General features: G+C 42.2%; 1 protein-coding gene and 1 non-coding gene across 10 annotated transcripts in view; one reads left to right on the plus strand and one right to left on the minus strand.

Moving 5' to 3' along the window:
- Positions 1–21,755, plus strand: part of SRRM1 (serine and arginine repetitive matrix 1) — a 28,241-nt gene extending 6,486 nt beyond the window's left edge. The window contains exons 5-18 of one of the 9 annotated variants that reach the window (XM_075552545.1): positions 478–593; positions 1,859–2,062; positions 2,499–2,693; positions 3,100–3,219; positions 5,003–5,277; positions 9,579–9,659; positions 10,467–10,553; positions 12,138–12,282; positions 12,715–12,756; positions 14,756–14,872; positions 16,127–16,588; positions 17,221–17,416; positions 18,919–19,128; positions 20,733–21,755. In XM_075552545.1, the coding sequence (XP_075408660.1) occupies positions 478–593; positions 1,859–2,062; positions 2,499–2,693; positions 3,100–3,219; positions 5,003–5,277; positions 9,579–9,659; positions 10,467–10,553; positions 12,138–12,282; positions 12,715–12,756; positions 14,756–14,872; positions 16,127–16,588; positions 17,221–17,416; positions 18,919–19,128; positions 20,733–20,837 (2,355 nt within the window). In that variant the 3' untranslated portion in view covers positions 20,838–21,755. The remainder of the gene's footprint in view (positions 1–477; positions 594–1,858; positions 2,063–2,498; positions 2,694–3,099; positions 3,220–5,002; positions 5,278–9,578; positions 9,660–10,466; positions 10,554–12,137; positions 12,283–12,714; positions 12,757–14,755; positions 14,873–16,126; positions 16,589–17,220; positions 17,417–18,918; positions 19,129–20,732) is intronic. The other 8 variants (XM_075552564.1, XM_075552573.1, XM_075552579.1 and 5 more) reach the window with 8 other exon arrangements.
- Positions 21,756–23,632: 1,877 nt separating this feature from the next.
- On the minus strand, positions 23,633–23,693 carry LOC142438301 (U7 small nuclear RNA). Its single transcript, XR_012782702.1, has one exon. It is a non-coding gene; the product is annotated as a U7 small nuclear RNA (small nuclear RNA).
- Positions 23,694–26,173: the final 2,480 nt, after the last annotated feature.

Consider the following 26,173-nt stretch of genomic DNA (forward strand, 5'->3'; position numbering starts at 1 on the left):
GATTAAGATAAATGTCAATGTGGCCCTCTTTTTTTATATAAGATAAACTTAGAAACTTCTCTTTAATGATTAATTTTCAGCAAGTATTATTCAACATAGGTTGCGTTGTCAGCACAAACATTTTAAGTATTCACCTACTAGTAAGTGGTTGGCAGGTTGATTTCACCCAGAGGATTGTTGTTGGTCTGGCAGTGTGCTTTTGAAAGGCTATAGCCAATCCCAACTGTATTGAGTGCAGTTCTCTGCCAACCATGGGATCAGCATGAGTTAAAATTAATAGGAATGCAGCTGGTTTCAAAATTTGTTTATGTGCTGGACTACAAGCGATCTTAATGTGTGCCAATAAGAAAGGACAGCTGTTCAAAAGTAGAGACTGGTGAAATGCCGGTTAACAGCCTTGGTGTGTGCCACTTGTGGGAAGTAGTCTTCATTTTACTTGTTGCTCTCATGTTTACTGTGGAAACCTGATCTTCGCAGATTGAACAAGAAAAATTGGCATCTATGAAAAAGCAAGATGAAGACAAAGATAAAAGGGATAAAGAAGAAAAAGAAAGTAGCAGAGAAAAAAGGGAGAGGTCTCGAAGTCCAAGAAGGTACAGTGCAGCGGACACATCCCTCTGTCTTGTGGGTACTTAGGCACTTCAAGGGTCTGTGTAGAAGAACTGACAACTATAAAGGGAGCTAGCAACACTGTCTAGCCAGGTTCTCCTATTAGGAACTGCTGTGGTAAGCTGACTTGCCTTTGGGCTAAAGAAATATTTCTTCTCTTGTTTGAGAGCACAATCTCTTGGCTGTGATACTGTTTCTGAGATTGTAGTGAGCCGTCAACTCTTAATTTCTAAGTCAAAATCTAGAATTTTCTTTCATGTTGCTCTGTTTAAACAGCATTTAATTAACGAGTAAATTTTGGATGTGATCCAACTCACTTTTTTTCCATTCCCTTTTTATTAGAAATCTGTATCCACTAGCTGTTTATATTATATCTACCTAATTCCCTGTTCTGCTTTTCTCAGATGGTTGTACTGAACTCAAACTTCAGATCATTTATTTGTTTTCTTCTTCCTTCCACTGAGACTATTGTTAGGTTCACATTTTTAAATCTACGCCTCAGCTTCTACTTATTTGTGGTGAAAGGTGAGAATTCCATTAGGCTTTTTATTTTTAGGTTTCTTTTGTTTCTGCAAATTAATAATGGAAGGAGGTTACTTTTTTACTCCCTTTCATTTGGGAATTTTAAAAGCTACTTGTGAAGGAGCTGTACTTGTGAAATAAAACACAAGTCATCATGGTAATAACCTGGCTATTGATGCCCCGTCTATTACTTTCTTTCACTGGGAATTTTTTAAAATACCCAGTTAAGCAAACCCATGGAGGACCTTTCCTGTCCCAGGCAGCGCGTTTTAGCGGTTCTGGTGCACGTCTCTTCTAAAGAATTGTACTTCAGTTACCTGATCATGTTTTGGCATTGCTGAGCTCTGCCTCATGAACTCTCTTGTGGGATCTGATTGCATTTCAGTGTTTATTTGTTGGGTTTGAGTTATTGGTAAGGCAATATACTACTGTTTACTGTCAACAGTCTTTACCTCTCTGAAAAGTGACTCTTTAATATCTGGCACTGACTAGGAGCCCGCCCCTGTAATTGGTATATTTGAGAAGTTTGTCCTTTCCCTTTACTTTCTGGTTTTCTTGTCTTTTCCTTCTGGGAGAGATGACGCAAGATGCCCTGTTTCCTTTCATAGGTCATCTCATAAAAACAACAGTGCCGTAAACAAGAGGGTTTTATCGGCACTTCCCTTTGTATATCTCCCTTGTCCCTTTATTTTATTCCAAAACCTGAAAAAAATTGCTTTCATCCTAGACGCAAATCGAGATCTCCTTCCCCTAGAAGACGATCTTCTCCTGTCAGGAGAGAGCGAAAGCGCAGTCATTCTCGGTCTCCCCGCCACAGAACCAAGAGTCGGAGCCCTTCCCCTGCGCCCGGAAAGAAGGAGACCCCTCCAGAGCTCCCAGAGCCTTCCGTGACAATAAAGGAGCCTTCAGTACAAGAGGCCACTTCCACTAGGCAAGCACCTAACGGTTGACATAGAAGTGTCGTTTTAGAGAGTTAGTAATCACTGCGGATGCCCTCCATCTGAGTGTAAAGAAGAAATTACTGGATTATTTTGTTAGTTCATTATTATAAAATTAATTTGTTGAAAAGGAATCCAAGTGGAAAAGGAGAATGTTAGACAAAGCCCCAGAGGTGACCTCCACTATCTGCTGGCTGTATTCTTTGAGATAGTTTATAGACTGCACAAGTTACAGGCAGTTTTGCAGGTGTTCCAAGCATTGGAAATGTTAGTTGCTTCCTCAGGCTCAGTTGTGCACCTTTTTGTAACCAGGAGGACGTTTGCCTGGCTTTTGAAAACTAAAGAGTAAGGCAAGGGAGAGCTTTCTTATGTCTATAGTTGTTAGTGGTGTCTAGTCGATTTATGATGATCTCGTGTGTATTTTCGCAGTGATATCCTGAAAGTTCCCAAGCCAGAACCTGTAGTAGAGCTTAAAGAACCTTCTCCAGAAAAAAATTCTAAAAAAGAAAAGGAGAAGGAGAAAACTCGGCCAAGATCTCGATCTCGTTCCAAATCTAGGTCCCGGACACGCTCTCGCTCTCCTTCGCACACTCGACCTAGACGGCGTCATAGATCCCGATCGAGGTGAGTCGGGACCCTCGTTTTCATGCCCGACTCTTTCACATAGACTCCGATAGTTTCCGAGCAGTCCCATTTGTGGGTGTCGGGGGCTCGTTGCCCTGCAGCGGCCTCCAGAGTTCAGAGGAATACTCTGCAGGGTTCCACCGAAGCTTTCCTAAGCAGACTGTGAGGCTGTCTGAGGCATCTCTGGGTAGACTGGAATCGTCAGTATCTGTGCATCCCAGACTTTCCAAAAACGGTACGGTGTGTGCTGTAGATTTGCATCGCACACTTTCTGTCTACCATAGGAATCTGCACATACAGAACAAATCGTGCTCCTTGAAATTGGTGTCTCATGTGTGGCCGTTGAGGAAACTGTCAGGAAATGGGGTTCTTGCTTATTCGGGTCCTCTTTCTCCCTTTGCGGTAGGTCATACTCCCCTCGAAGGCGGCCCAGCCCAAGGAGACGGCCATCTCCGCGGAGAAGAACCCCGCCAAGACGAATGCCGCCCCCACCGCGGCACAGAAGGAGTAGATCTCCTGTGAGACGGTGAGGGAGCCTCCAGTGCCTGAAGGTGTCCCCCGTGTGGGTGACGGGGTCTTTTAATTAATATCCCCCGGGAAGAAAAGGAAAACACAGTGTTTTGTCTAAGATGCCTAAGTCATCAGAGATGGGAGTCTTCTACTTGTGCTATGAAAAAATGTCTGTTCCAATGTTGGAAAGTAAATCAGAAAATTCACTAGTTTGTTAATACTTGGTGTTAAGGTTTTATTTCTTTCATCTCCCACTAAGAAATCCTAACAACAAATAAAGTAATTGGCCATCTTGGCTATTTCTATGGTGTTGAACTTGCCTCTGGGTTCTGAAAAGGACCTGGCTACAGGTCTAACGAGAGCTACTTTTTAAGCACTAAAATTAGCGCACACACCTCAATTATGACAGAAACGAGTGTTCATTATAAACAATTGATGCGAAAGGGGAAATACTTCGTTGACTTTCGTCATTTCCTTGTCCTGGCAGCAGCGGCTGGGTTGAACCAGCTAGCAGTCTGCCACTCACCTGACAGCGTCGCACAGCTCCTGTAATCTCACTCTGCAGAAGTAACTGTGATTAATGGCGCCGCTTCTTCGGTTTGAGAGATTAGACTTAAGGTTTTTTGTTTTGTTTTCTTTAAATCCCTTTCAATAAAGAGAAAGCTGTAAAAATCCCCCAAGTAGAGCACTGGGGTCCTCCCAACTTTTTGTGCTCTCGACAATACATCTCACTTTTTGGAAAGAACTAGAATCGCTTGTGTTTCTAATTTTAAGTCTCTAGTTTTTGTTTATCTTTCAGGAAACCAAATGCACTTGGGGCAAAAAGAGGAAACATTAATTAAACTGTACAAAGTGTCTTTGTGCAAACTGGGACCTTTCACAGTCTTTTTTTTCCCATCTATTTTCTCAGTGATGGGGGTTTGAGTATTATTTTATTGCCACTATTAAAAGTTACAGAGTTGATGATGCTACTACTGGCAGATGAGATTACTGATACAAAATGGTCAATTCAGCCAGGCATCAGTTTCCTACAATTGATTATTCCTCCATAGAAAAGTTTTGCTGGTGCTTTCTAGTACTAGTTAATGGAATAATCATGTATGAGGTGTTTTGTTTTTTTTTTACTGGAGTTTTGCAAACAGCATGTTTTAATTTGCTTACTAAGTCATCTAGCAGTCAAAATATTTTGCAGTTTGTGTAAGATTCCCTTTCAGCCAGTTTTTATCTCACACTTAAGGTAGGGTTTCTTTTTTTCAGGTTCTCAGGAATTCTTCTGCCAAAGGTGAATTCTGCAGGTACACATAATTGCAACAGAACTTAGCACAAATTTTGCTGCAGAATTCGAGAGTCCCTTCTAAGTTTATGTAGCTAAACAGATTCCCAATCTTGCACATCTTTTTTTTTTTTTCCTTTCAATGCAACCTATAGGTTGCTTGACATTGTCTATTGTTAAATGAAATGTGCTTTGGGACTCAGATTTTCTATGCAAACTCCAAAACACTGATAAAGAGTCTTCAGGAAGAAACTGACTGGTGGTTTTCCAGCACTCGGTGTGTTGTGTTTTATCAATGGGGAGACAGGGCAAACAAGCCCTTCTCAGAATGTGTCCTTTCAGAATTAGCTGTTTCTGTCCTGGGGTTTTGGGTCATTTTTATGCCAGTTTTGTGGGGGACTTAAGTGCTTAGCTACATAAACTCAAGAGTTGGATTAAAATTGCTTTTTTTGTGTATAAATTATACATAGCTGTAAAGCCATTAATTAAGTATGCAATTAGTGAATATGAATACTTTAATTCACAGAAGAAGGCGGTCGTCAGCATCCTTGTCGGGGAGTAGCTCATCATCATCTTCATCTCGTTCACGGTCTCCGCCAAAGAAACCACCCAAGAGGACTTCCAGCCCCCCTCGAAAAACTCGCAGATTATCTCCTTCAGCGAGTCCTCCAAGGCGACGACACCGACCGTCACCTCCAGCAAGCCCACCACCAAAAACTCGTCACTCCCCAACACCCCAACAGTCAAACCGTACCAGGAAAAGTCGGGTTTCTGTGTCTCCCGGAAGAACTTCAGGTAAAGGTAAAAATCAAGCATATAATACACATTCTCATCTGGTTTGGCTCCTAAAGTGGGTAGTTTGAAGTATGTAGTGACTGGGTAATACATGCATGGGATGTTCTTTGTAGGGAGACTCACCTTTTTCTGCCTTCAATTTCTGGAGTTTTGGGAATAGAGATTTCATGTCAGTGTATTCTGTTTTAGCAGTGTGCTCTCACATTGAGGGACACTCGTGCCAGCCATGGACTGCTGGAGTTGGACGTAACGTAACCCAACTGTGTGCTGTCCCAGGGATCATTTCATTACTCTGGGTCTGTTCGTCCGTCCCTCGTCCGTACAAACACACACCACTGCATCAAGATTTTTGTCAGAGGACTGCATATTCTTTCATTCTTTCTTGGCCACATGGTACTCTCACTAGAAAGACATGGTGTTCTTTTAAAAGCTGATTGATTTGGTTTTTGTTGTTTTAAGGCTGTAGACCGGTTTCTTCTGCGTGCTCTTGCTTTATTATACAGATTGATTTCTGAGGAGAAATTTATGATCTGTGATCCTGTCTAGCTCGTTGAGTGCTGTTAGTCTGCGTGAAGGTTGTAGTCTGTTGTCTGGTGAGCTTTCTTCCTCTAAGGTTCAAAGGACCCTGTGAGGGAAGGATCTTAGGATCCACTTGAATGAAGCGTCTGGTGCTGAGGGCTGGAGTGACAGGATCTGGAAGGGGAGTAGCAGGGGAGGGGAGCAATGACATTTTAAGACGTGCTCTGTAAGTTTAAATGTTGGGGTGGTTCTGATCAGATTGAAATCCATAGAAATAGATCTTAATGAGATCAGAATGTCTTACCAGCAGTCTGCCGAACTCCTTCCTTAATTTCCCCAGTAGGCTGCTTTCTAGAAAGTCAAGTTAGGCTTTGCTTCTATTACTAGTATTCAGAGTGATGTAACAGCCAGAAGTGATCATAATCCATTAAGAGTTCATGTGTAGATTATCTTGAATTTTAGCATTTAAAATCAAGTGAAGCTGGTGCTTGATAACTAGTATAGTACTTTGGGGGCCTCAGTAATAGTTATTTGTGCCATGTTGTCTCTTTAGACCTAGACAGGAAGCTAAGAGACTAGAGAAAGCTTTCTGCTGGGGGCTTATTTCAGTCAAGCGTGGGGAATGGGACCTGAAGATCATGATTGATTTTTTTTTTTAACCATTTTGTTAGGGGCTTATACAACTCTTCATCACAGTCCATATATACATCAGTTGTGTAAAGCACATCTGTACATTCATTGCCCTCATCATTCTTAAATCATTTGCTCTCCACTTAAGCCCCTGGCATCAGGTCCTCATTTTTTTCACTTCCCTCCCCACTTCCCCCAAAGATCATGATTTTATAACATCATGTTCCCATATTGCATTGGTTCGAAATGGGAAAACCTCAGCCCATCTATAATTACTAGTTAATATCTAAACTACAGTACACATTGCCCCGACCCTACCACATGAAATATTTTGTGTTTCTAAAATGCCTCTTTCCTTCGTCTAAAGCTAGGCAGTTCGCTAGTGGAAAAAAAATTTGCACATACTCTGCCACCTGATACTTGCTAAAACGTCAGGTTATGATTTTCTGTTTGCATTATATAAAGAGTTCCAACAAGTGGAAAGGCCAGGGTGGAGGACCCAGGGAATAATTTTATTTCCCTGCTTCTGGGACAGAGCACTCATGTCCATTAAAACGCTAGCCAAAGATGTGCACTGGGCAGTGTGCTCAGGGCTGCCCGGTGACCAGTAAAGCCCAGTACAGCTTGGAGTTTCTAGGAGGTGGTAGCTTCTGCGATAAAGTTGCGAGGACCTTCGATAAAGTCCTTACCAAGCACCTTGTCCAACGAGTTAAGTCGCCTGGCCAAGATTGATCAGCCACGACTGGAATTTAAGAGCTCATCACCAGTTAAATAATACGGGGCTGGGGTGAGGGGAGCTTCAAAAAGTTTATGGGCCTTTTTATTCTCTTCCATTTTCTATACTTTTTATACATACACACCTTTTCTCTGCTTTCTTACCCCAGAATACTACTTCAGGTGCTGAAAGGGAAATAGAGGGAAGGGAGAGATTGTTAGCTGGAGGTATGATTCCAGAAATGCCTGTGTTGTTCCATGGGTAATTGGCAACACTGTTGAAATGTAACACAATTTAACATGAGTTTCATGTAGCAGTTATTAAGTCAGACTTTCTGATTCTGCTGTTAACAGTGGTATCTTCAGTGAAGAAATGTATTAATAAATATGATCTGTGCTTGATGTAGTGGTAATTTTGCATTTATTTAAGTCAGCTTAGCAATTACAAACTGTTTAGTAAACCTTTTTTCGAATGGCTTCTTTTAAGAAAATTTATAACTATGCTAGAATTAGCAAGATACTATACAATCCCATTGGAACAAATGGAAATCTGATGAAATATTAGCAAGGCATGGATGATTATCTGATTATTCTTGGTAGTTGCTATCGAGTCAGTTCTGATTCAAAATGACCCTTTGTGCAGAACAAAATCCTGCCTGATCATGTGCCACCCTCATGGTCATGGCCATGTTTGAGCCCATTAGGATATCCGTAGTTTCTTTTTCTAAGACCCTCTACTTCACTAAGCACAGTGTCCTCCAGGGACTGGTCCTTCCTGCTGACATCCAGATAAGGGAGATGAAGCTCATTAATAAAGTGCTGTTCATTGAGAAATTGAAGCCAAAATTCTCCAATTTGATGAAATGAAAGATTTTGTGTTAAACTCTTAGATCTCAAAGTGACTGCCCCTTGGAGTAAGCCTTCTTAAAATTTTGAATCTTGGGTGTTATTGTGAGATGTATGTGCATTCTGGGTCAAGCATTCCAAGGCAGTTCTTTTCAATAAAACAACTGGTAAGAATTCTGAAAATTCTAGTTCTCGGAGGGATGTTTCTCAGATAGTGAGTTATTGACTATGGATAGTCTATACTTGGGAGTTGGGTGTTGCAAATAGGTGATGCTCATTGAAAGATTGGCGACTTGGGTCCACTCAGAGATATCTTGGAAGACAAACTTGGTGATCTGCTTCTAAATAGTTACCTTGGAAACCCCTATGGAGCCCAGTTCTACTCGGACCCAGTTGCGGTGTCCCCGCGGGAGTTCCTTCAGAGGCAGTTGGTACTAGTATGTGCTTGGGCTGTTACTGGAAACAATGGCTAGATGAATAGATACATGAGCATCATTTGTGCTTTTGAAGATTGCAACCTGGAAAGAGGAGTTTGGGTTCAAATCCTTACTCATAATCTGTCTAGAACGCGACAGTGACATGCCTAGCTTTCTGAGCTTCGATCGCCTCCTCTTGGGGCGCTGCTGCGCAGCAGTGTGCGACAGCGTCTCACCAGAAGCGCACACGTTGCCAGGATAAGACTTTTCATGCAGTAAGTTGGGTGAGGTGCCCTTATGTTCTTTCTCATTGTGAGTCTTTCAACTCAGACAGTTTTGTTGTCGAATAATTTTTACGAATGTAGGAGGCATCTTTCTCTTGAGTAATTTAATGCAAGCTATATATGTAGAGCTTTCTGCGCCCTCATTCATTGTTTCAAGATCAAACATCCAGGTTTCATGAGGTCTTACTTCATCATCTGTATTACTTTTTGGACCAACCTGTAGAGGGTGCCTGGAAACTTTTAAGCCCCCTCCAAGTTGAGAGAGAGAGAGAGAGAGAGTTAGTTTTCTAATTGGTAGGATTCAAATGGCTGGTAGAGGTTTACTTTGTTGAGTATTATACACGGCATAAAGTTAGTAACAGCATACACAATCTTCCCCACATTCTTTGAATTGTTTTTTTTTTTCTTTGTTTAAAAGTTTTATTGGCATTTCATCCACATATCATACAATTCAATAATTCAGTCTTCTCAAGAAGATTTGTACAATGATCACCACCATCAGTTTCTAGGACATTTTCTTCTTTCCTTTATTCATTGTTATTCAGACCATAACTCTTTACAATAGAAGAGTAAAATGCCTCATCTTTCTCCCACAGAGCAACGGGTGGTTTTGAACTGCTGGCCTTGTGGTTGGCAGCCCAGTGTAACAACTATGCTACTAGGGCTCCTGTCATTCAGGCACAGAGCTACCAGATTGTCAAGGCATGACTTGAACACAACTTGACTCAGAACCTATGCCCCTTACTCCACTGCTTTCTGACTGTGTGGCCAGCCCTTCTTTGAATTGTTAGTTGGGAAAGTTTGCTTTTCATCTATCCAAAGTTTGAAGATCGATAAAAAATGTGAAGGCATATTTTAGTGTAGCTTTTAATTTTTTTCATCCCCAATTCTCTTTTAGTGACAAAACATAAAGTAACCGAAAAAAGAGAGTCCCCTTCACCAGCACCCAAGCCTAGAAAAGTGGAGCTGTCTGAATCGGGTAAGTTGTTTGGTTTGGTTTTTTTGTTGTTTTTTTTTGCATGAGAGAGTACTTTATTTTTTTTAAAACATTTTATTAGGGACTCATACAACTCTTATCACAATCCATACATATACATACATCAATTGTATAAAGCACATCTGTACATTCTTTGCCCTAATCATTTCCCTTTTTTTACATTTTATTTGGGGCTCATACAACTCTTGTCACAATCCATACATATACATACATCAATTGTATAAAGAACATCCGTACATTCTTTGCCCTAATCATTTTCAAAGCATTTGCTCTCCGCTTAAACCCTTTGCATCAGGTCCTCTTTTTTTTATTCCCCTCTCTCCCCGCTCCTCCCTCCCTCATGAGCCCTTGGTTTGGTTTGGTTTTAACCTGGGTCAGACGTGTGCATCTGGTCTTGGTCTAGTTTGATGGAAGATGAGTGACAGCGCGTGGCTCTGAAATCTGGCAAACTGGTTTGACTTCCGAGCTCCTTGTAACTCCTGTTATTGCCTTTTTAATTTCTCTGAATCTGTTTTCTCTAATAAGTTTCGTAGATAATAGTGACCGTTAACTCAAGTAGTGTTTATAAACTGCTTAGAACCTAGTCTGACCAGAGGTGAATGCCTAAATAAGTTTTTTTATTACATCTGGTGACAATAAATTTAAATAGCTATTTTAAGCCCATTCTACTTGTAAAACATGTAGTAGTTACACTTAATTGACACAACCAAATAAAAATTTGTCTTCAGATAAACATGTTTTTTATATGTATAACTAAAGAAGCCCTTTCTAAATGCATCCTTCTTTCAGAAGAAGATAAAGGTGGCAAAATGGCGGCAGCAGACTCTGTGCAGCAAAGACGCCAGTACAGACGGCAGAACCAGCAGTCTTCCTCTGGTAGGTTTACGAGAGCGATCTCAGCATTGTTTCTATGGTAAATGTGTAGGGTTGGGTCCTGTAGTAAATGTGGGGTACGCAAACCCAAAGGTTTCTGTTAACTTTCGGGGTTTTTTCAACACTTTTTAAGAGATGCGCACTTTCCCATAAACATGCCTTTTCACTCGTTTTAGGTTTTTTTTTTAAAGCTTTAACACTTTAAAATCATTACAGAAGCGTTAAATCTTGGCTCCCTTTTTTAAAAAAATCATTTTATTAGGGGGCTCATACAACTCTTATAATCTATGCACGCATCAATTGTGTAAAGCACATTTGTACATTCATTGCCCTCATCATTCTCAAAACATTTCCTCTCCACATAAGTCTCTGGTTACAGCTCCTCATTTTTTCCCTCCCCGTTCCCCCTTCCTTGTGAAGCCTTGATCATCTATAATTTATTATTTTGTCCTAGCTTGCCCTGTCCGACGTCTCCCTTCATCCACTTTTCTGTTGTCCGTCCCCCAGGGAGGAGGTTCTATGTAGATCCTTGTAATCTGTTCCCCCTTTCCATCCCACCCTCCCTCCACTCTCCCAGTATCACCACGCACACCACTGGTCGTGAGGGATCATTCGCCCTGGTGTGTTTCCATTTCCTGTCTGTACCAGTGTACATCTTCTGGTCTAGCCATATTTGTAAGGTAGAATTGGGATCATGATAGTGGGTGGGGAGGAAGCGTTTAGGAACCAGAGGAAAGTTGTATGTTTCATCGTTGCTACCCTGCACCCTGACTGGCTCTTCTCCCCACGACCCTTTTGTAAGGGTATGTATACTTGCCTACATATGTGCTTTGGATCTCCCCCACATTCACAATCATGCGATTTTTTGTTCTGATGATGCCTGATAACTAACTGATCCCGTCGACACCTCGTGATCACACAGGCTGGTGTGCTTCTTCCATGTGGGCTTTGCTGCTTCTGAGCTAGTTTACCTTCAAGCCTTTAGGACGCCAGACGCTGTATCTTGATCAGCTTTCCTCGCCACCTTTGAAGCTTTAGATCTTTAGAGTACAATAGCAACAAAGAACAGACGAACGTCTCATAGTTGTGGTGACTACATAGACTAGAGCTGACTGCCCTGTGGGTGGGTTTCACGGTGGGTTTGAGTGCTGTCTTAGCAATTGTAGTCCAAAATGGAGCCACCGGGGCACCTTACAGCATCATGGAGGAGCACAAATTGAAAAGTACTAATCTCCCAGTTGGGCATTACTTTCCGGCATCTTAAAAAGTGCTTCAAGAAACTAAGTAATTGCTTGAGGTGCTCTTTAGTATTACTTAGTTATTTGGAGAACTGTTCAACAAGGGAATGCATGTCTTGACTTGTGTTACAGAAGTGATTTCTGTAACTTTTCTTTCGCTCGTCGTTCTGTATAGTTTTAGGGTGTTAGCATCATTGAGCCATCAATATTGCTTCAGTTCAGAATTGATTGCACACATGCTTGCTTACATTAGTCTACTCACTAATTTTGATATTTCACTTAAATTTAGAAAACTTGGACAGATTTGAAGCGGGGGACTAATGTATTTTTCTTTGCTGTGTAATTACAGACTCTGGCTCTTCATCTTCCTCTGAAGATGAGCGCCCCAAGAGGTCGCATGTGAAGAATGGAGAAGTAGGCAGGAGGCGGAGACAGTCTCCTTCCCGGAGCGCCTCTCCGTCCCCACGGAAACGGCAGAAGGAGACTTCCCCTCGGTAGTGTGCCTTTCTCTCCACAGTCTCTGCTGGTGCTGATCCTGTCATTTGTCCTCAAACTTCATAACACAGGGCTGTAGGTTACGGATTTGTTTTAGAGTGTATTAACTCCTTTATTTCAAGGACTCTACAAGAAGATGGTCAGTTATATATTGTGAGTTTATTACTGCTAGTCAACATTGATTTGTCTTTGGGGGTGGGGGTGCACTTAATATTATTTAATGAGACACTGGGGAAGTCTTATTACCACCATGCCTTTTATATATATATGTGTGTGTGTGTGATTAGAGGAATAGCCTTGACAGTTAAAGCATTGACTCTTGAACATTTCTGAGCTCTTCAGTATCTTCTTTAATGTTGCTTAACTCCTCATCACAGGAAATAATTTAGTGAATGGCATTCATGACATTTGTTTTTCTCCACTGCTCTCAGGATGCAGATGGGAAAGAGATGGCAATCGCCAATGACTAAAAGGTTGGTTAGACACGGCTTTATTAATTAGGGTTACCTGTCAGAAGTTTTACTATTTCTTGATTTATTTTCCATTGTCCTGACATTTTAAGAGTGAATTAGACATAGAAAAGTCTGGTTTAAAGGTCTGTCCAATGCAAGAAAGTAGAAGTCATAAAGTAAGTTTACTAGGGCCAGCGTTTAGGAGGCTGCTACCACTGGCACGACATTCGTCTCTTCAAGGATCCCAGTAGTGGGTGTCAGGCTGCTCACTGCCCACCAGCCCCGCGTCCGAGAAGGATGAAGAATTTTTCCTATTGAAATTATGGCAGTGTCTTCTTTTTTTTTTTAGATACTCTTATTAATTATTTCCATGGGAAGGTTCTTTGGAACCAATCCACATTTGTGATGGAACAAAACACCAGACACCGTTGTAACATAGCACTAACAGAAGAACCTAAATGAATATCTTTCTCCGTTTCTAACATCTATTACCTAGGAGAGCCATATGCTTACTGTCATTAGACTTTGAAGTCCCTTAATTCCCATACTCCAGCAAAATCGGTCACCCCACCCCCACCACACACATACACAAAACAATCACGAAAAGTAATCCCTGTCTGGTTGTTCAAGAGGTAACACTTTAAAAGCATCTCAAACAATTACTTAATACTCTAAGCATTTTTAAGGTTACTGAAAGTCTTATTCAGCTGGGAGATTTATACTTTCTTGATATATTGCCTATTGGTGTTTATTTTTTAGGTTAGTGGGGTTCATTTCTGTTTTTTTGTTGAGTTTTGTTTTATTTTTCATGATAAACAAATGAATTATAATATAAGCCATTCATTTGGTTTCAAGTTCCCCCACACTACTGTTAGGCTTTCAAAGGAGCCCTGGTAGCAGTGTTTGATTATTGGACTGCGAAACACAAGCTTGGCTGTTCTTCCAGTGTACCAGCCCCTGTGAGGGAAAAACGTGACACCATCTATCCTGCTCCCATAAAGAGAAACCTAGGTCATTCACTATACGTCTGAATTGACTTAACAGTGGTGGGTAGGGACTTGACAGTGGGTTTTGGGTTGATTGTGCTTTTAGTCACTAGTTTGGGTGTTGTGCCAATGAAAAATATCCATAACTATTTGGAAAGTCTAAAAGAATGGATGGAGCTATTAATGAGAAACAAATTTTTGTCATATTTTCTTCACTTAATACCAACTTAACAGGGATGAGGGGACTTTCTAGACATTTGTGGTGATAATCCACTACCTTTTCATTCCATTTTCCCACAAACATTTTGATGCCTTTGTTTTGAACCCAGTTGACTGCAGATAAAAAGAATCTGCCGTCTGTTAAGCTAGACCAAACTACAGATTTGCAAACTATACCAATTCTATTATCCTCAAATTTATTAGACTTAAGGGACAAACTTACTGATTTTGATTTTAAATGTTTTTATATATTGGTTATAATATGGGTTATTTTTCTGGCTTTTAGTGAACTAACATGAAAATACCAAAGTAAGTGCTTAATAATTTGCATTGCATAAGGCACTAAAGAACTGACTCTTTGTAGATGCTAAAGCAGTTCTTAACGAGGAAGCCAAGTTCTTAGAACCTCTTAAAAAACCTGAATAGACATGAGCCTAGACCTGGTGGACACAGCTGAGTTCAGCTTTCCAATTGAGATAGTTTAAAAACAGTGTTCTAAGAGAGCCAGTGTTTTAAAGCCTTCCCCCTAAGTTGTAAGACTGTTTAGAATGTGTCCGTGACCCAGCATGTGTATGTATGCAGAAACAGATTCCACAAAAAAGACTTCAGCTTAGTACAGTGAAACACTCCAATGTCTTTAGGTTTTTATATGCAGTTATCCACCCAGTCTTAACAAGGGTTTGATCTGCATTTTAAAAACACTGTTCAGAAGCCTATCGTAACTGTTTGCTATCTTTAATTGAAACTTTCCTGGGTCACTTAATTCTCCTTGCCACTGACTTAGAGAATGTATGTATTTTTCTCTTTTGGTTTAGTGGTAGACGAAGGAGAAGCCCCTCTCCACCACCCACCAGAAGACGACGATCTCCTTCTCCTGCTCCTCCTCCTCCTCCTCGGCGACGCAGGTCTCCCACCCCACCGCCCAGGCGAAGGTACTGGTCGCGTGTGCTAGTGGGCGTTTGGGACTGTGACTGTGGCAGTAGAGAGACCATCGCCACGCAACCCTGCATCTTCATGATTAAAGTGGCATTGCTCAGTCGGTCACCAAAGCCAACACAATACATAATCCCAGTTTATAGTGACCGACGTGTATTAGTGGCAGACAGAGTCTCAGGTGGGAGCGGAGTGTATGGTAATGGGTAGAGGTAATAGTTGTACTTGTGACTATACAAAAGTCATACAAATGCATATTTTAAATGGATGGATTTAATTGTGAATTAAATATCAGGAGTGATAATAAATTTAAAAGTGGCATTGCAGTATTTAGTAACTGCAAAGAGAAACCAGTGCCTGTAGTAAAGAACCTCATGAACTACTACTCTAAGTAAATAGTCAAAGTGAATACCCAGTAAGACAGACTCCTGGATACTTGCTGGTACACATACTGCTTGAAAATATCTGTGATGTGCTTTCTAACCATGTATAACCCCGGTCTAGTTCTTAGGAAATAGCAGACGAGCACAAACTGAGTACTGACTCAATAATAATCTTCAGAAATTTCAAAATCCTCCGAGAATGAAGAACAACCATGGATTGGTGAAAACTAAGGAAACACGATAACTAAATGCAAAATGAGATCCTGGGTTTGGGGGGTTTGCAACAAAAAAGGGACACCAAAAAAATTCTCGGCCGTTGAGTTGATTCTTGACCCTCTGGGTTTCCAAGGCTGTAAATCTTTTTTTTTTTTTTAATCTTATTGGGGCCTCGTCCAACTTGCCACAATCCATCTAGCCATCCATTGTGTCGAGCACATTTGTTGCCATCGTCATCCTACAACATGTGCTCTACTGGAGGCCTTGAGGAGTCTCTTCTCAGCTGGTGGGCTCAAAGTGCTGACCTTGTGGTTCATTCCCCACCCCTGGATTCTCTAGAGAAACAAAACCAGGACACTAAATGATTTCTATCGCAATCTCTAAAGCAGTACAAATGGCTCCGTGCAACTCACTTCTGTGAGACAGCTAATACACTGGCAGTCCTTCAAGTCTTGAGGATTGCCAGGTGCACTTCTGTAGAGCAGTTCAGGCTACCCGACCACAGGCAGCACACAGCAAGGCAGGTCACCAGCAGTCAGCCTACATGGTTTTTTACTTAGCACTGTTAGTGGCAAGATTAATATCTTAGTGTGGGATCTTTCTCGTGATCCTGTAAGACAATCTCTCAGTTATTGATGTCTGGGTTTTTCCTAGGACTCCTTCCCCTCCACCCCGTCGGCGCTCCCCATCCCCAAGAAGATACTCCCCTCCCATCCAGAGAAGATACTCTCCCTCTCCGCCCCCAAAAAGAAGAACGGCCTCGCCCCCGCCCCCACCCAAGCGAAGGGTCTCTCCATCCCCCCCACCAAAGCGCAGGCTGTCCCATTCTCCACCCCCGAAACAAAGAAGTTCCCCCGCCAAGAGACGCTCACCTTCATTAGCATCCAAGCATAGGAAAGGGTCTTCCCCAAGCCGATCTGTCCGCGAGGCCCGATCACCCCAACCAACCAAACGACAGTCGCCCTCACCACGGCCTCGAGCTGCACAGACCACCTCAAGCCCGCCCCCAGTTCGAAGAGGCGTGTCATCGTCCCCACAAAGACGGCAGTCCCCGTCTCCAAGCCTCAGACCCATTAGGAGAGTCTCCAGGACTCCGGAACCTAAGAAGACAAAAAAGTAAAGACTATTTTCTTTTTGGTTAGAATTGCCTGCGTAGGTCTTTGTATTTGCTAGGGCTGCTTTGTTTTCCTTCTCTGTGTTGAAGGGAGAAGTATGAAAAGGGATGGCTCTGAATGCAGACTTTAAGGCAAATTCTAGATGTTTGTTTTCAGATAGTTCCTTGTAGCATAAGGAAGTGTCTTACTGATAGGTGAGTCTCCATAACTAATCTCAATAAAGGGACATGTAACATTTCCTTTTTAAGATCGTTTCATTGGGGGCTCTTATAGCGCTTATAACAAGCAACATTTGTACCTATGACAACATTTCTTTATGTCAGTAAACACTGATTAAAACAGTGCTAAGTACAACGTTCTTGCTGTCATGAAGTCCATTCCAACTCGTCATGGTAGAATGGCCTTTGTGAACTTCCGAGACTAGCTCTTTATGGCAGTAGAAACCCTTAGCATTTACTAATTTAATACTGAGAAAGCATCATTAGAATAGAGGATTGATTGTGGGATACTTACCTGAGACAAATTTAATGCGTTAGCAAGCTGTGCGCAATAGTGCATTTGGAATTTGTGGCTTGATTGTTTAATGGTAGTTCTAAGATACTAAAAGTTGACTTTTTTCTCTCTTGTATCCAGGACTGCCTCACCAAGCCCTCAGTCTGTGAGGAGGGTCTCATCCTCTCGATCTGTCTCAGGATCTCCTGAACTAGCAGCTAAAAAACCCCAAGCACCCCCCTCCCCTGTCCAGTCTCAGTCACCCTCTACAAACTGGTCACCAGCGGTACCCGTCAAAAAGGCTAAGAGCCCAACCCCAAGCCTCTCACCGGCAAGGGTATGTACCTCTGCTTTGCTTGGGCCCTGTGGTTATCTTGAAGGGCAGAAAGAGTTGGTTTTTGCCTCCATTGGATTTCAAACAAAAATATAGTGGTGATAGTTCAGACGGCTTGAGAGTATTGCTGCTTACTAATTTTGATAGGTCTTAAAATATTCTCTTCTAGAGATTTCACTTCGACTATCTTAGACAAACAGTGGGTCTATATCTCTGTTTTGGGGGTGGGGGTTGGAATAGTAATTCAGTAATATTGCTGTGGTAGTTTTTAGTGTCATGTATTTTGGGATACCTAGTTAAGGCCACAATACTTTTCCATCTTGAGTTGTGTGTGATTTGATTCTGTTTATGGGGGGGAGAGATAATATGTGACTAGTTAATATTTTAATTTTCCTCTACTTTTATTTCGATTTTTCAACAATGGACACATTTCATCTTGCAACTTGAAAAACATAAGGCTTGTTGAAAAGTACTTTATTGTACCATATAGTTTTGTCTTAAACGTGCTACATGGAAGTAACTTTCTTTGTTCTCTGTTTGTTTGTTTTTTTATTAGGCTATTAAAATACTGGGGATTCAACTATATTGTCCTCTTTGTGGGTCATTAGCCTGATCTTAGCCAGGTTTCTGAATTGTGCAACATTAGGTGTTTGATGTTAGTTGCCTTCAAGGCAGTTCTGACTCCAACGCACAGCAAACTAATTTAAGAACAGAACTACGGCCATGTGTTTTCTAGAGCCACTGGACAGGTTTAAACCATCAGCCTTTTAGTTCCCAGCCCAGTGACTTAGACAAGTCATTAAAACAAACATATGGCACAATAGCTGGTGTCATTTATTAAAAGTCTGCTACATACCAAGCTAGTATGGTTTGCAGGTCATCCCATTCAGTCCACATTTGAAGCTTTATTTTAACTCCAAGGAACAAACCCATTGCCATCGACTATTCTGACTCAGAGCAACCCAGAATAGAACTGTGCCTTTGGTTTTCTAAGACAAAATATTTACCAGAGCAGACAGCCTCCAGAGCGGCTGTGGGTAGAGGTGGGGGGGTGTTCAAGCTGATAGCCTTGCAATTAGTAGACCGACCCAGAGCCATCGTGCCACCAGGGTTCCTAGATACCCATTTAAGAATTATAAAAAGTACTCAGGAAATTTTGGGGTGAATGATTTATTTAAGGCCAAATAGTTAATAACTGCACGAGTCAGAACGCCCTTCAGCTGTAGTTGAATCTCCAGCCTTCTCTTTCTGCTGTATAAGCTGCAGGTTTCCAATACATGTGGAGATATAGACTCGTACTCTCAAAAATTTGTTTCCAATGTGGAATGGCAGGTAAGGGACCCATCTCTGGGACTCTTGATGATTGGCCCTTTTGTTCCCCCTCTGTGACCTTCTGATGTCCTGAGATGTGTCCACTTAGGAGTTCCCTTAAGGAAATAGAACTTCCTTTGGGGCGGGGAACAGAATTTTAGTTGAATTTTTGATTTCACCTACTTAAATTTTAGAACTCGGACCAAGAAGGAGGCGGGAAGAAAAAGAAGAAGAAGAAGGATAAGAAACACAAAAAGGATAAGAAGCACAAGAAACACAAAAAACACAAGAAGGAAAAGGCTGGGGCTGCAGCCACAGCAGCTGCTGTCCCTCCTGCAGCCCCTGCAGCCCCTGCAGCCACGTCCACACAAGAAGAGCCGGAGGCCGGGCCGGAGCCCAAGAAGGTATTCATGGACGGGTTTGTGTCTATACAAATAGTCTAACCACTTCGTTATAAAAATGAGCTAAATGAGTTTTGTGATAATTAGGTGTTCAGTTGCTTGCTTCTGGTTTTAGTCATCTGTCAAGAGTAGGAATTTTTCAGGACCCATGGTTAAGATCACCGTGGCTTCTATTAAAGACCCAGTGGAGATTTTTACTTTTTTGTGCTTTATATATATATGTATGTGTATACACATATTTATTCACACATATACATATATTTATTTTATTGTGGTTTTAGTAAATTACACAGTAAATTTGGTTTCCTGTTTAACAAAAACTACACAGATTGTTTAAAGAAGACACCAATACTCTAAGTCCCCTATGGCTGTTTTGCTTCCAGTACTCTGGTTTTCCTGCCATCCTAACCCTTATCTTTGCTTTAGCATAATGGTTGACCATATTAGAGTTTTTTGTTTCGACGTTTTCCAATGACAGCTTGATTGTGATATAGTTCACTCTTATTATATAAATGAGTTCATTTTATAAATGCACTGTTGAATGAGCTTCAGTGCATACACCTACCTGCTGCTGTCTCTACAATCAAATTTAGAACCGTTTCATCGCTCCAAAAAAAGCCTTTCTGTATTTCTCCCTGCCCCCAGCTGTGGGTGACTGACCACTCGTCTACCACATTGCCTATCCGACTATAGTCAAGATTCATACATGCTGCCTACGTCAGTGTGACCTCCCTTTGTGTCGCTGGGCTGGGTGGATACCTGCTGTCTAATGACGGTCATCTAAGTGGGTTTTCAGTGACACCTTCGGGGCTGGCTTCGCAGTTCTCCTGGCGGCTCTTGGTGTCTTTCTAAATGGCCTTGGTTTTTACTGGATAGCAGGAGCTGGCTAAAGTAATTTTGTTGGTTAAATTCCCTTGAGCCTTCCAAGCAACCAAAACAGGAATTAATACTTCTTTCATTACGTCATCTCATCAGGACTAGAATTCCGTACCTAGTAATACAAGGACATAAAACTGGGCAGCTTTTGCTGTCTCTCAACTAGGGTTGTCTTCAAGGAGTACCACAAAAGAGCCAGCCGTCACTATGTAGTAAGTAGATGTTTAAGAGATCAGGTGCAGTGGTGGTTTTCCTTAAAGTTTTATTGTGTGTGTTTTGCCCTTTTTATGCACTTTTTAACCACCACCACCCCCAAAAAAATTTTTATCTCGGGTCATACAAAGCAACCCCAGGGAAATTTTAAGTTCTTGATCCAAAACTCCACTTTGATTTTTTAAGTAGGCTTTGTGTCTTTTGTTTGTTTGTTTTTACTGGGGAATTTGACGAGAGAATTGACAGCTAAGCATGAGGAGACCAGGGCTTTCATTGTAGCTGCGGTAGAATAGTTCTGCGACCTTGGTGCTCAGCAAGCGCTCTCCCACCTTCAGAATACAAAGAAGGGAACAGACCACTCAGGCAGGTTGCCCTACTAACAGACGAAGCCTGCCCCTCTGGACAGTAAGGAGACATCATCCTGTGCATTTGGTTTTGCCTCAGTCTGTCGGCTCCATACTCGGCATCTCCCATCAGTGCCTCTGGACGAAACAGTATGACTGTCCTCTCTCTTGTAGGAGACGGAAAGCGAAGCGGAAGACAACCTGGATGACTTAGAAAAACACCTGCGTGAAAAGGCGCTGAGATCAATGCGGAAGGCTCAAGTGTCCCCACAGTCTTAGGCGGGAATGTTTGTTACGATGTAAATTTTATTTGGTTTGTACGCAATTCAATTTCAAAATTGCTAAAATGTGTTTGAGCTTTAGACTATAACATTTGTTGTAATAATTGCTAGGTTGAAGTTCACCATGTAAAGAGGGGGGCATGGATTTACATTGCAAAAGGTGCCCACAGTGTACCAGTGACATGCTTTCATCAGTTTATTTAGAGTGAAAGATTTTAAGCCAAAAAAAAAAAAAATCCCCTTTTTAAAAAAGGGGGTTTGAATATGGTTGGCATTCTCTGGTTTCTTTAATCAGTGCCCCTGGCAATTTCAGAGGCTTTTTTCTTTTTATTTTTTTTTAAACTTTTGTCATTTAAATCTTAGCACCCATTTAAGTTATACTCTGACTTCATAATTTGTAAGCTTGCCCAGAAATAAGACCACTGTTGAACTACCGCAGAAGTATAAATGAACATTTGAGGCCACAATCTTTCCTGTTGCCTGTGGAGTCTCTGCTGAAATGAAGCGGGATTCGAGCTCTACAATGAGACAGAAAACAAAAGCATGTTATCTGCCAGGACACTGGGTTTATGTTGATGTGTAACAATTTGATTTGGAACACTGGAATTTGATTCTATTCTGGTTTTTGTTTTGTTTTTCCCTCCTCTTTTATAAAGGCAATTAACTAGTCCCAGGAAGGATCCTTCAAGCTATGTAAAAATTTGTTTTTTGAATGTCAGAATTTTGTCTTGTTCTTCCAATTTGGCATATACAGTTTTCAGAGCTCTTGTATTTGGAAGGCTGGAAGGGCCCAGACTTTGAAATAGTGTCTTGTTTCCACTGTTTCTGTTGTTTTGTTTTTCAAGTTTTTGTTTTTTAAACTAAAGCTATATAAAGCTTGTGGATTAAACAGAATAAATTTCTAAATTTAAAAATGTTTGCTATTCTCTTTACTTCTTTTTTATGTGGAGAAACCTGCTTCTCTTGGAGAGCTTCATATGCCTAGGCTTTTAATGCCTTTGCACATTTGGGGGGAGACTGGGTAGACGAAAAGATGGCAAAATGAATGTTTGACCATTGTTATTTTAAAGCTCTGACGAGTGCTCTAAGGAAAGGTACAGGGTGCAATAAAGCATGAACCCAGGAGCGGGGCAGGCTATCCAGGCAAAGGTATTTCTGGCAGAACACACTGCAGACTGAGGCACAAAGAGCTTCTCAGGTTAAGCAAGTAAATGGATTCTGGAGGATGAGTGGTGGATCACAAGCAGCTGGCACCTCCATCAGTTCTTGTTTGATCACTCACTGTCTCAGAAGCCCACAGTAGGACTTCTGATCTGTCCTTGCATTGTCCTGAGTCAGAATCTACCCAATGGCAGTTTGGTTTTTCTCTTTTGGAATTGATAATCATGTAAAACATGTCAACATTGATATGAAAGGGGATGTTTGTCACCTGGAATCTAAGCCAGGCAGGTTGATGATAAGTGAAAGTTAATCTTATACTTTCTAGTACTTAATACGAAAGAAGAAAGTGCCTTTTTAAAGCACTCGAGCTGCCTTTTAGTTCTGAGGCTGCAGTCAATGAACTCATGAATACATCTCTTGTTTGTGCATTTAGGTTGCCATAAAATCAATCAGATCACTTGAACTAGAAAATGGAGTTGCCTCTCTGAGCAGTGGTAGGGAAATTTGTGTTTCGTGATTTCATCAGTTATTTTTCCTCTTAAAAATCACAGTTGAGATGCTCCTATTTTATGTTGAGTACTAAAAAGAAGTTATAATAAGGCAAAAGCTTACTAGAACTCCTAAAAAGACCGAATTCATCTGTACCAGCCCAAATTTCCCCCTAAGGGACCTCACATGTGGGCGTTACAAGGCGTCTCAAACTGAACATGTCCAAAGTCTCCATGCAGCATCCCTGCAGTGCCTGTCACCAAACCGAGGGCCATGCTGTGGCTCTGGGTGCCATACAGTCGGTTCCAGCTCACTAATACTACGAGACAGAACTAACCCAAAGGATGCTCTTCGCTGTAGCCTCACGGGAGCCTCCCCAGTCTTTCTCACTGTCGCCCAGCCGCCAGTTCAGGTCGCCTTTTCTACGAGGGCCAGGGTGCTTAGCCATCAAGCCTTCAGACTCTTCGTTTAACGTGTTTGTCAAGTTTTCTGAAGTGTGCACACTGTCAGGGACAGCATTGTGGCCGAGCGATTTTGTTGGCGTTGAATAGAGGAGCAGCGGGAAGGAGCCTTGGGGAAATTGGACTGGCGTGATGGTAAACCCAAAGCACCCTGTTGGCGTGTGGGTTTGCTAAGCTGGCTACCAGTTAGAACCCAGCAACCATCCCTCTGAAGAAAGGTGCACTTTCTGCTCTGGCAAAGGTTGACGGCCTCAACCCGGAGGGAGGATAACCCCTGGCCATGGAGCCGTTTTCCTACAGAGACCCGTTGGAACTGCCCCCGTGTCTTTCTGAGACAACTGCCTCCAAGGGTCTCTGAGTTGGGAGCGGATGCGTGAGAGTCGGTCTGTTACCTGGACTTCCTTGTATTGAACTCCAGGATAGTTTTCCAAGTGTTCTCTGATGGCTGCAACGCCAAGCCTCTTAGCCATCTCCCAGGTTCGCATAGGATTATCCAACTCAAAATGGCCAATTTTTGTTCACTAGTGCTTAGGATATTGACCTTTTATGTGTCCCATCTCATTTTTGATGATTTTCAATTTTCCTAGATTCATGCATCATACGTTTCACATTCTGGCTATTAGTAGATGTTTATTAGTAGATTTCTTTTTTTTTTTGTTAAGTAACTGTTTTACTGGTGTTTGGGGGTTTTCCGGGAAAACCAGAAAACCTGCTAGACAAATTCTAAAAGAGCTGTAACACTTGGATTTCTATCAGCAAGTGAAGGTCCCCAAAGCTGTGCTTCATCCACATTGAGGTGGGCTCTGTTTTGAGGAAGCAACTCTACTCTGGGCTGATTTTGCCTTTCTACCTGACAAGCTCACCTTCCAGCACTTGATCTGCCGTTACTCGTCGCGGTCAGTGGTTAGTTCCTCAGAAGTGGTCAGCCTCGTCCTTCCCAGTCTGTCTGTCAGCTGGAAGCCCGACTGAAACCTTGATGCTGTTTGAAATGTTGGGTAACAGTGCGCATCACAGCAACTCCTCCACAGTGCCGCAAAAGCAGGTCAGTGGTGGGAACGGCAACTTTCAGCACAGGCTAGAACTGCCCCCCAGTCTCCCAGGCTATCACACATTTGTCCTGTGAAGCAACTGGTGGGGTCGGCAGCCATCCATTCAGTCAAGCCAGCCGAGCGCTTTACCATTGTGCCACCTGGGCTCTGAGGTCTTAGCAGTAGTGCTTCACAAAGCTTCCTCTGCACAATGGACATGGCCCAACCCTGAACCCGGGCAAGCTCTGCGTCAGTGGGGAATAGAACCATCTCTGTTTACTAAAAAATGATCTTACTGGGGCCTCTTAACTGCTCTTATAACAATTCATACATCCGTTGTATAAAGCATATTTTAAAATTAAATACTTTTATTAGGGACTCATCACAATCTATACAATCATCCTTTATGTCAAGCACATTTGTACATATGCTGCCATCATTTTCAACACATTTTCTTTCCACTTGAGCCCTTTATATCAGCTCCTCATTTACCTCCTCCCTCCCCCCCATGAACCCTTGATAAGTTATAGATTATTCTTTTCATATCTTACATCGCCCTCTGTCGCCCTTCATCCACTTTTCCATTGTTCGTCCCCCTGGGAGGAGGTTTTATGTTGACCCTGTGATCCTCCATTCTTCCCCCCACCTTCCTCTAATCCTGATAGCTCTACTCATTGTTGGCCCTGAAGGGTTTATCTATCCTGGATTCCCTGGGTTGTGGACTCTTATCTGTAGTAGTGTCCCTGTTCTGATCTAGTCTGATTTGTAAGGTCATGATAGTGGGGGCAGGAAGCATTAAGGAACTAGAGGAAAGTTGTGTGTTTCATCAGTGCTGTACTGCACCACCCTGACACTCTTCTCTTAGGACCCTTCTGTGAGGGGATGTCCAATTGGCTTTGGGTCTCCATTCCCCACCCCACCCTCCATTCACATTGGGTATGATGTTGTTCTGGGTCTTAGATGCCTGATACCTGATCCCATTTTGACACCTCTTGATTACACAGGCTGGTGTGCTTCTTCCATGTGGGCTTTGTTACTTCTATGTTAGATGGCTGCTTGTTTATCTTCAAACCCTTAGACCCCAGATGCTATATCTTCTGATAGCTGGGCACCATCAGCTATATTCAACACATTTGTTTATGCACTCATTTGTCTTCAGTGATCATGTTGGGAAGGTGAGCATCACAAAATGATGGATTATTAGAACCAAGTGTTCTTGTGTTGAGGGAGTACTTGAGTCAAGCCCCAATGTCCATCTGCAACTTTAATTTTTTTTTACTTTAATTCTTAACATAGATATAAGTACATGGAACTATTCCCTTCTCATTATATATAAATATATTTACATGTTTACATACCTGTATTTAGACCTCTACACATGTCCTTTGCCTCCTAGTTTTTTCCTCTATTTCCTTTTACTTTCCTCTTGTCCCACCATCATGTTCAGTCTTCATTTGGGTTTCGTAATTCCTCACTGCTACATCGCCCATGATTAAGCCCATTACATATCCTACACCCTTTTCTCCATTGATTTTAGTTCATTTGTTCCCTTGACCCTGGGTTGGTTCCCCTCCCCCCCACCCTTCTTTCCCCCACCTCCCCTTGTACCCCGAGAACCATCCGTCCCATTCTTATCATCTCCAAATTCCTTATCCCACCTAGCTTATCTAGATAGACGTGCAGAGACATCAATAAGCACAAAAACCAGGCAAAGCCAAACAAAGAAACGAAGTCAAAACCAACAAAACAAAAGAAAGCCACTGATGAAAACGGAAAAGCCTGTAAATAGTTCAAGGTCTGTTGGCCTTTATGAATGTTTTCCAGTCGATTGATGGGGTGCCACTCTCTGTCTCTAAAGTCTTTTTTTTAATTGGGGGTTTGTACAACTCATCACAATCCACACACACATCCATTGTGTCAAGCACTTTACCTTGGCCTTCTACTTGAGCCCTTGGTTATCAGCTCTTCATTTTCCCCTCTCTCCATTCCCCACTCCCCCTCAGAGTCTATTTTTGGTATTCCCTGGGGATTTCATCACTTTGTCCCCTCTTGATGCTCTGCTGCATACCCTCAGTGTTTCACCCCAGTGTGATGGGGTCAGATTGGGCACAGTACCCACACTGTGCAGCACTGTCCCCTCTAGGGCTACAGTTCAGTGGGGGAAGTTGTGCCTGGAGGTGGGGCCGGCCCTACCA

Source organism: Tenrec ecaudatus, chromosome 1 (genome assembly GCF_050624435.1).
Source record: "Tenrec ecaudatus isolate mTenEca1 chromosome 1, mTenEca1.hap1, whole genome shotgun sequence".
Classification (NCBI taxonomy): Eukaryota; Metazoa; Chordata; class Mammalia; order Afrosoricida; family Tenrecidae; genus Tenrec; species Tenrec ecaudatus.